This window comes from Gracilinanus agilis, chromosome 3 (genome assembly GCF_016433145.1).
Source record: "Gracilinanus agilis isolate LMUSP501 chromosome 3, AgileGrace, whole genome shotgun sequence".
Classification (NCBI taxonomy): domain Eukaryota; kingdom Metazoa; phylum Chordata; class Mammalia; order Didelphimorphia; family Didelphidae; genus Gracilinanus; species Gracilinanus agilis.
The window spans coordinates 254211799-254222246 of record NC_058132.1 but is presented as its reverse complement, the minus strand read 5'-3'; the positions used below and the strand labels follow the sequence as shown (position 1 = coordinate 254222246).

General features: G+C 35.2%; 1 protein-coding gene across 1 annotated transcript in view; it reads left to right on the top strand.

The window, feature by feature from the left end:
• The window catches only part of DHRS9 (dehydrogenase/reductase 9), a 49769-nt gene extending 39621 nt beyond the window's left edge, over positions 1-10148 (top strand). Inside the window, exons 2-4 of the mRNA XM_044669096.1 lie at positions 909-1167; positions 7976-8139; positions 9925-10148. Coding sequence (XP_044525031.1) covers positions 909-1167; positions 7976-8139; positions 9925-10148 — 647 coding nt within the window. The remainder of the gene's footprint in view (positions 1-908; positions 1168-7975; positions 8140-9924) is intronic.
• Positions 10149-10448: the final 300 nt, after the last annotated feature.

Genomic DNA, 10448 nt, shown 5'->3' with positions numbered 1-10448 from the left:
AGGAAGAAAGAAAGAAAGAAAGAAAAGGAGGGAGGGAGGAAGAGAGGGAAAGGGAAGGAAGAAAGGAAGGGAGGGAGAGAGGGAAAGGGAGAGAGAAAGAGAGAAAATAAACAAAGAAAGAAAAAAAGAAAGGAAGGAAGGGAGAGAGTGAAAGGGAAGGAAGAAAGGAAGGAAGGAAGGAAGGAAGATAGACTCTGGATACTACCTAACAAACTCTCTCATTTTGCAAATGAGAGAACTGATGTCAGGAAAAGTGAAATGACTACTCTGTACTAAGCAATGGGAACACAAGAGAGTAGGCAGATTTATCCTCAAAAAGATCATAGTCCAACTAAGAGAGTAATAAGGGAGGGAGGCATGAACAAGTATACAAATACCTATGATATAGGAGTAAGAAAAATACTAAGAAAAGACCCAGATGAATTGATATAAGAAATCTGAAGGAAAGCTAACTTTATTTGGAAAAATCAAAATAGACTGCAGCATCTGAGTGAGTCTGAAAGGAAGAGAGGAATTTCAACAATGGAGATGTGAAGGGGTGGTAGAGGCTAGAGGCAGTCCATTTCAAGCAAGAGGAACTGAATAATGGCATATAGTTGAGAAATGTCAGGATGAAAATAAGTGGCTGGAATATAGAAGACATGAAGGGGAATTAGTTGCATGAAATAAGTTTGAACAGGTAGGATGTAGTCTGCAAATGACTTTGAATGACAGATTCAGGAGCTCCTAAGTAGCTAAACCTGTTTCAGTCTTGCCCAGGATCCTCATATAAATTATCTACCAAAATGCAAAATATTCCGAAACAATGTAATGCTCACATGAGCATCCCAGACAATACATTCTCCCTACCGGGTCTCTTCAGAGTCATTTCCCACTACCATGGACTTATTTTCTCCTCTTTATTCTAGGTCTTTGGGGACTGATCAATAATGCTGGCATTCTTGGGGTACTGGCTCCCACCGACTGGCTGACAGTGGAGCACTTCAGGGAGCCTTTTGAAGTAAATCTGTTTGGCCTCATTAATGTGACACTGAACATGCTGCCCTTGGTCAAGAAAGCTCAAGGGAGGATAATCAACGTTTCTAGCATAGGTGGTCGGCTTGCAATCTCTGGAGGTGGATATACTCCATCCAAGTATGCAGTGGAAGGGTTCAACGATAGCTTGAGGTAAAAAAAAAATACCAATAACATAAGGGAAAAGTAATATGATCTTTGCTTGTTATGTTTTATTCTAAATAAAGGCATAATGCTGATGGCAATGATAGCATAGATAAGTTAATACATGACAAATAAAAGATGTATAAAAGAGGAATTTGTGTAGGGAATTACATAATTTCACTGTAATGTCAAACTCAGTAGTCCCACCTTGTTTAAATCTAGCAGCAAGGCATTATTAGGAAGGAAATGATGACTAGACTTTAAAAAAAGAGGATTTCAGGACATATCCTAGCTCTGCTCATTATTATTTGTGTCACCTGAGGTAAGTCACATAACCACTCTGGGTTTTGATTTTCTCATCTATAAAAAGAGGGTGTCAGTTTACATGACCTCTAAGGTCTCCTTCAGCTCTATATCTTATGATCAACAACCATTGGCTTATGACCCAACTATATCTGCTTGGTAGTAGCTTGGGGTTTTTTTAGACATTCTCTTGTTGTTTCTATTTATTTACTTATTTTGAACATTAATTTTTTTTAATGTGAGTTCCAATTTTTCTCTTTCTCCAGCCTATCCCCTACTTTTTGAAAATTCAATCAATATGATACCCATTCTGCCTATAAAGTCACTCAAAACATATTTCCATATTGGTCATATTGCAAAAAAAAGAAAGAAAGAAAGAAAGAAAGAAAGAAAGAAAGAAAGAAAGAAAGAGATTAATGTATACTTCAATCTTCATTCAGAATTTATCAGTTTCCTGTGTGGAGGTAGACAGCAGTATTTTATAGCAAGCCTTTGGAATTGTCTTGGATTGTTGTATTGATCAAAGTAGCTAATTTCTTTCACAGTTGATCATCATCAAAATATTGCTGTTACAATGTACAATGTTGTTCTGGTTATACTCACTTTATTTGGCATTGGTTCATTTGGTTTTCCCAGACTTTTCTGAAACATCTCCCTTATCATTTCTTACAAAACAATCATATTTCATTATATTCCGAGAACACAATTTGTTCAGTCATTTCCCAACTTAAGGGCATCCCCTCCTTTTCCAATTCTTTGCCACCAGAAAAAGAGCTGCTATAAATATTTTTGTACATATTTTTCCCTTTTTCTTTGATCTCTCATATATGCATATGAAGTATATGAGAGAGTAAGAAAGGTACCAAGGAAAGACCCAGATAAATTGATATAAGAAATATGAAGGAAAGCTAACTTTATTCGAAAAAGTCAGAGTAGTTGGCAGCATCTGAGGTGAGTTTGGAAGGAAGGGAGGATTTCAATAATAGAGATGAGAGAGGTTGTAGAAGATAGTCTTTTCTAAGTAAGAGGAACTGAATTAATAATGGCATACAGATGAGAAAAGTCAGAATGATAACAAGTGGTAGTATTCCTGAGTAAAAGGGTATATATACACAGTTCTATAGCTCTTTTAGAGCAAGTTCAAATTGCTCTCAAAATAATTGGACCAGTTCACAACTCCACCAACAATGCCTTAGTGTCCCTATTTTTTCATATCCCCTCCAGGATGTCATTTTCCTTTTCTCTCATGTTAGCCAGCCTAATGGGTATGAGTTGATATCTCAGAATTGCTTTAATTTACATTTCTCTAATCAAAAGTGATTTAGAGCATTTTTATGTGATTATAGATAGCTTTGATTTCTTCTGAAAACTGCCTACTCATATCTTTTGACCATTTATCAATTGGGTTTTTTAGACATTCTCTTCAGTAATCTTACCACCACATCTCAGTATTTAAAATCAAGAATAATAGTAACTCCCATTATATACATATAAATGTATGGTACATTTATACATACACAAATTTATAAATTTATGTATACATAGCATGTAAAGCATATTTGTCTCTTTTGATATTGGAAGAAACTTTGTGAATATGAAATAATAGATTCTCCCTCCTCATAATTTACTATTTCATTTGAGCCTCAAAAGACTAGAAGATAGACAGACAGACATGGCAGCAGGTGCATATCATTTTGAAGAGAAGGAATAAGTTTAGAGAAGGTAAATGATTCACCTGCAGTCATTTATCTAATCACATACTTAGTGCCAATGCAATGTTGGGTGAGTCACTTAACCTCTTTTACCTTAGTGTCTTCATCTGTAAAATGAAAGGTTGGCCTAGATGACCTGTTCTAGCTATGATCTTAAATGGTAATGATCCTCTGTCTTTGTCAGAAAGGCTTCCTAAAGATAAGAAACCTACTTCACCTCCATAAGTGTGTAAATAGAATTTTGAATAGGGCTTTCTGAGTAGGCTTCTGTGGTCCTCTCTCTTAGTTCTTGGCCAAAAGGAAGCACTAGCTAATTCCTTCTTTCTGGGAAAAGACAAAGGTCTTTGGAGTTTAAAATTCCAACTCAGTCACCCATAATGATGTGTAAATTTTAAGTGATTATCCTGTGGGATCTTTGCTCTATAAGAGCACTGACAATAAAATAAGGATTGTGGGATAGAAGGAGAGTTTCAGTCAAAACTGTGGCCAGGGGTTCTTAATCTTTTTTGGTCATGGATTCCTTTGGCAGCTTCTCAGAATAATGGCTGTTAAATGCATTAAAAAAAGATTAGAAAAGAAGCCAATTCTTTTTAAATACAATTTTCAAAATATTTATTCATTGAAATTCAGAGATACTTGGTTTAAGAAGTTCTACACTAAAGAATCATCCTTTCATTAACATTAGGAGAACTACCTGTGCATTTTTCTTTGTCTCCATTTCCTTAAATTTCTAGGAGAACACCAAAAGGTTTGAAACAAAAGTGGTATAAAACTATTTTGGTGGGATCTCTAAATGAGTTACAACTCTCAGGACTCTAGAAGAGCATTCTGTAATTACAGAATTTGCATTCCAAAGATTCATCTCATCATCATTATTCATCATGACTTTCATAAATTGACTACTCCCTAGGTATATCATAATCATCATTATAATCATCATCTAAAGTATTTATTAAACATACTCCACCAAGTGTTGCTAAAGACAACATATGAGGCAAATTAGAAATAGTCTGGGCCTTCTGGGAATTTGTATCGTATATTATAGGCTTATGAGACTTTAGAGATCATTTAGCCAATACCTTCATTTTACATTTAATACCGTTGAGTCCTAGAGATTATGGAATGGCTTGCCAAAGTCAATCCCTCAATAACCAAGGTGGAATTTGACCCTAGGTCTTCTGATTCCAAATCAAATGTTTTTTTTTCTCATTGTACTGTACTGCCTCTTGATCATATATTCATCCAATCAATCATTTAATCAATATTCATTTTATATACTTACTCTATGCCAGTGGTTCCCAAACTTTTTTGGTCTACCACCCCCTTTCCAGAAAAAATATTACTTAGCCCTCTGGTAATTAATTTTTTTCATTTTAATAGCAATTAATAGGAAAGATAAATGCACCTGTGACCATCACCGCTCTCCTGGATTGCTACAGCACCCACCACGGGGCGGTAGCACACACTTTGGGAATCACTGTAAATCTTTTTCAAGCACTGTCCTTGCTCCTATGAAAAGAAAGCCAAAAATGAAATAGAACTTTTCCTCAAAAATTATATTGGAGATTTTCAAGTGCATATTTCACAACATAAAAGAACTATTTTTTCTGGTGTATTAGTATTCAAAATAAATCATAACTTTTGACTTAAAATAAAAAAAAGAATTATATTGGAAGAGAAAATATCTAGATATAATTGGAGATAGCCATATAGCTATGGATAAGTGCATGGATGTAGAAATGGATAAGAATATGGATATGAACAGGTATAGACATAATTATAGATGTACATATATATTTTACATAAATGTATATGCAAATATATGATATTTTATACATATAATATTGTCTGTTTTATAAAATATTTATTTGAGTGCTAATATATATGCCAGGCAAATAGAATAGCTTACAGCAGTGATGGCGAACCTTTTAGAGATCGAATGCCCAAACTGCAACCTTCACACTGCATATGAGCCACCCACTCACCCTAAACAGAGGAGAGAGGAAGCATTCCCATTGGCTGCTGGACAAAGGGGTAGGTGCTGGGGATAAAAAAAGACCAAAAGGAAAAAGTCTTTGACCTCAAGGAGCTTATATTCTATGAAAACATCCAGTATGGTAGGAAGAGTTTTACTTGCCTCATCTATAAAATGCTAGTAATGATATTTCCCTGGCTTGTAGGATTGTTGTGAGGCAAAAATAAGAGAGATGCTGTAAGGTATCTAGATGCCATAAAATGCTGCGTTTCTATAAGTTAATGTTATTCATGTAACACTTTGTTGTTATAAATTGCTTACATCCATTATTTCATTTGATTCTGTTAATACTATGATGGGTACATATGTTAGTGCTATGAAGAGTACCGAGAAGCTATGTATTACCTTGTTTTATAGATTAGGAAACTAAGGTTCAGACAAGTTAAGCAACACACAAGAAACAGCAAATATGAGAAACCCAGGTCTTCCTCCAGTGTTCTAGAGACACAGTAGAAAGAGCTCAGGGACTGGAGTCAAGAAGACCTGAATTCCAATATGGCCTCAGATGCTTTTACTTACTAGTTGCATGATCCTGAAAAAATCAGTTAACTATTGTCTGCCTCAATTTCCTCAATTGAAAAATAGGGATAAAAGTAGTACCTATATCTTTGAGTTGTTTTGAAGATTAAATGACATAACATAATAAAGCATCTAGTTCTTAGTAGGTGCTTAATAAATTCCGGTAGTTTCCTTCCTTCTCTCTAACTACAACTCACTGTATGAGGGAAGCATCCTATTTAATAGACTACTGAGATTAATAATTTTAGAAAGTAGATAATGATTCCCTAACTTACTTTTGGGGTACAAGACTAAATTAGAGACAAATTATTTATATGTCAGATTTTTATATATTAAATTTGTCTCAAAGCAAGGCACATCTTTTTTCTTCTGCAGAACTGGATAAAGCTATTGTGACTGAATGTGACAAAAGCAAGCTCACTGAGCACCATGCGCCCTCTTCCCTTGTTAATCATCTCCCTAGTTATGTGATTGGTATTAAATAAGCCAAGCCATTTTTTTTTATTTAGCAACTTCCCGTTCCTCCTCATTACCATTGTCTTTGTCCTTTCCAGGAGTCTTTTCTAAATGTTTCTACCAGGGGTTCTGAGCCCTTGAAAAAAAGATAATTTTAAATTCAAACATTACTAACAAAAATTTTTCACAAGGAAACAGTGATTTTGACACACAGAGGCACAACTAGAAAGTATGGCTTCTGGGACCAGATCCAGAGTATTCACTTAAGGAAAATAGTTGGTGGGAGAGGGGCCAAGTAGAGACACAGAAGGAAGGTGAGAAATTAGAGATCTCAGATTTTTTTTTTATAACTGGTAGAAAGCAAGAATATTTAATATTCATTGTCTAAGCATACACATACTAGCAAATACACTTTCAAGAGATTAATTGAAGCATTAATTCATAACTCATGTTTTTCAACATTGACTCTAGAATTATAACCCAGGAGCTCAAATTTATTTTCTTTGTAGACAATACTGTTCAAAATGCTGAGGTATTCATTTGATCTTTTTCTTTTAACATATGGCAATATGGAAAAATATTTATTCAGGGAAACAAAGATGTCGAAGAAAATATTTGAAATAATTTCCAACAAATCATAGGTAATTAGTAAATATCAAGATAGATTACTTAAGTGTGACTTCATAATTTTTTTAAAAAAATTATATTCCAGAAATTCTAGCAGATTTAGGCAATATATTTAACAATTTTTATTTTCTTTAGTACAGCAAATGAAAAATACATATCTGAGATGAGAGTCTAAATGTACTGCCTTTCCCTCATATCTAGAATGTTCTTTCTTCTCATTTCCACTCTCTAACTTTACTGATTTCTTTCAAGTCTCAGATAAAATCTTACCTTCTGCAAGAAGCATTTCATTTCAAGCCTTCCCTCTAAGATGATTTTCAATTTATATTCTTGTTGTCATTGTTCAGTTATTTCAATCATGCTTGCTTCTTCATATCCCCATTTAGGGTTTTCTTGGCAAAAATACTGGTATGGTTTGCCATATTCTTCTCTACATGAGGAAACTGAGGCAAACAGGGTTGAGTGATTTGCCCTGGTCACAAAGCTAGTAAGTGTCTGAGGTTAGATTTGAACTCAGAAAGATGAGTCTTCCTAACTCCAGGACCCGTATTCCATCCACTGTGCTGTCTACCTCTTTTACCTAATTTATTCAATGTATTTTTTATACATCATTGTTTGCATGGTATCTCCCTCATTAGACTGTGAATTCTTTGAAGAAAGGAATTTTGTTTTTATTATTTTGGAGGGTTGCTTTTCTTTGTATCCCCAGCACTTAAAGCAGCAACTAGCACACAGTAAATTCTTAATAAATGTACATTGAGGGGGCAGCTGGGTAGCTCAGTGGATTGAGAGTCAGGCCTAGAGACGGGAGGTCCTAGGTTCAAATCTGGCCTTAGACACTTCCAAGCTGTGTGACCCTGGGCAAGTCACTTGACCCCCATTGCCACCACTCTTCCACCTATGAGCCAATACACAGAAGTTAAAGAGTTTTTAAAAAATGGAAAAAATAAAATGAAATGGAAGGTAAAAGTTTAAAAAATAAATAAATAAATGTACATTGAATGACTGGTTAAATTCAGCTAAGCGCTATCAACATCCTTTTACCACCTTGGAACAAAATCCTGATCAGTCTACCTTAACTTACAGTTTTACCTAAAAATGAATGCTCTCCAAATAAAATTGTCTAAAAAGTAACAGAACACTTTCCAATGGACTATTTTCACAGACGAGACATGAAAGAATTTGGTGTAAAAGTGTCATGTATCGAGCCTGGATTGTTTAAAACAGGACTGTCAGATCCAGTAAAGGCCACTGAAAAGAAAATGGCAGTTTGGAATCAACTTTCATCAGACATCAAACAACAGTATGGAGATGGATACATTGAAAAAAGTGAGCCTTCAGATAATTGCTTTTATTATTGTTGATTCATGCAAAAATATTAGGGAATAGCAAAATATCAGAACTTAGACATCAGCAACATATGGGATTTCCTGAGGAGTTAAACCTTAGAACTAGGCTTAGCACTTAGACTACGTGGCAGGAATATTTATAGACTATTTGCTGTAAAGGAAGTCTTCATTTATATATAGATATATAGATATATAGATATATTCATCACACTTTTAAGCACTCAGATCAATTTTACATCTGAGCCTTAGTTTCCTCATCTATAAAATGAAGGAGTTGTACTTGATGACTTCTAAAGTTCCTTGAAGCACTAAATCTATAGGCCTATGGGAACAGCTTCCTATTTTCTCCTAACTGGGAGTTTGGCCACATCATCAGTACTGTTCCTTCATGGTGTTTCCTAGAGAAGTCAGCAGTAGCAATACCTTGCAGCCATAGACTTTTGACTCAAGGAAGGAAAAATGTGTTTGTTTCCCTTTATAAATGTTAAATTTAAGGTAGACTGAGGCACAAAGTTCTGAGCATGATCAATCAATTTATTAGTAAAGCATGAATTTACCAATAAATAGAATCTCAGCATCTCTAGCTAAGATCCCAAATGAGAGGGACAGTTCTCTATAGTTTGGGTGAGTGCAGAACAAAGAATAAGACTTTGTAGGCAAAGACCAAGTTAAGACAGGTTAAAAGTGCTCAACAACATCGATGGCAAAATTGAAATGATTGCTTACAATGATGAAGCCTGGAGAACAATAGGATTGGTTAAAAATTGGGAATGAGGGACTAGCAACTGTCTCCTCCTTCCCTCTTATGACTAAGAAATGTTCATTGTTTAATCCACCTATAAGGTTAAACAGAGTGGATCAGACTTCCTTGAAGAATAGATTGGTGGTCTAAAAATACTAGACCAGATTCCCCACTATCCCTCTTCATTCTTCAAGGGAAAAAGATTTTCTTGACACTGGAACAGAATAGTTATTAACAAGAAAACTGAATTTCTAAACTTAATTCATTTCAGGATAGTTGAATTTCTGAACAAAATTCAGAGACAAAGAACTATGACTTAGGCAGTTAAAAGACAAAATCAATTAACTATAAATAGGATTACTTTTTGAAAGATACAGACTCAATTTGAATTCAATTCTAAACACATGTACCTCTTCTTTGGGAACGCTCCATAGCATCAACCTCTTCATTTCTCTGGTAAAATATTCATTCTTACTAGGCTGGGCAGGGGTGTGAAGAGTTGGTAAGCCCTACTCTCAAAATAGCCTTTACTCTCTCTATGCAATAGGCTTTAGTGCTTGAGAATAAGATTCACTTTTTCAAATATTTAACTTTCATTTGCCTAAAAACTGTTATCATCTATCCTCCCAAATCTCAAGTTACCAAACCAACATCTCTTCTTTACCTGTAGCCAGTAAGGCATTAGCATACTTAAAAGCACACACCAATCCAAATATAGCCTTGCAAATATATCCCTCCCCTGGAATTGAACCAGAATCTGCCTATAATTCTCTCTGAACAGTGGCTCTTTCTCTTTCTTAAGCTCCCTTCCTTCTTTACTGTAAGAGTAAATGGCCTCTACTTATTCTGATGAACAAGTAAAAAATCAAAGTGATTGGCACAAGTAGACACTTACAAAGCAAGAGATCTCCCCATCACCTAGCTGGCAATGAAGTGACATCACAGCCATCTTAATATGCCCAAATACACATTCTCACATGGAAGCAAAAATATGCATATAATTTTTTTTGTCTTTTTTTATAGGTCTTGCTAAAAAAGCAAAAAATAAGCTTTTTCAGAACCTGGACTTGTCACTGGTGGTAAAGTGCATGGACCATGCCTTAACAAGCCTCTTTCCTCAAACTCATTATATCGCTGGTGTTGATGCAAAGACTTTTTGGATTCCTCTCTCCCATATGCCAGCAATTTTGCAAGATTTTCTGTTGCAGAAACATAAAGTCAAACTGGCTGATCCAAAAGCTGTATGATTCAGTCAACTTGAATTGCTTGATTTCTGAGCAATGAGGTTGATAGATTTAAAGACTAATCAGGATTTCAGCATCATTCCAGATCTCATTCAAACTGAATCCTTTTGGAAGACTATATTCCTTGAGATAGGCAAAAATGTCCTCAACCATCACTGATGAATTCCTTGAGTTCTGTTTCAAGTCTTGACTAGAAAGGTGGCAAGGGTGGTAAACCAAGACTTGATAGGAAGGAATAAATGGAGGAGAGTACATGGTGCTGTTACATAGGCAGTGCTGGCCCCAAATCAGGTGCTCTCTACA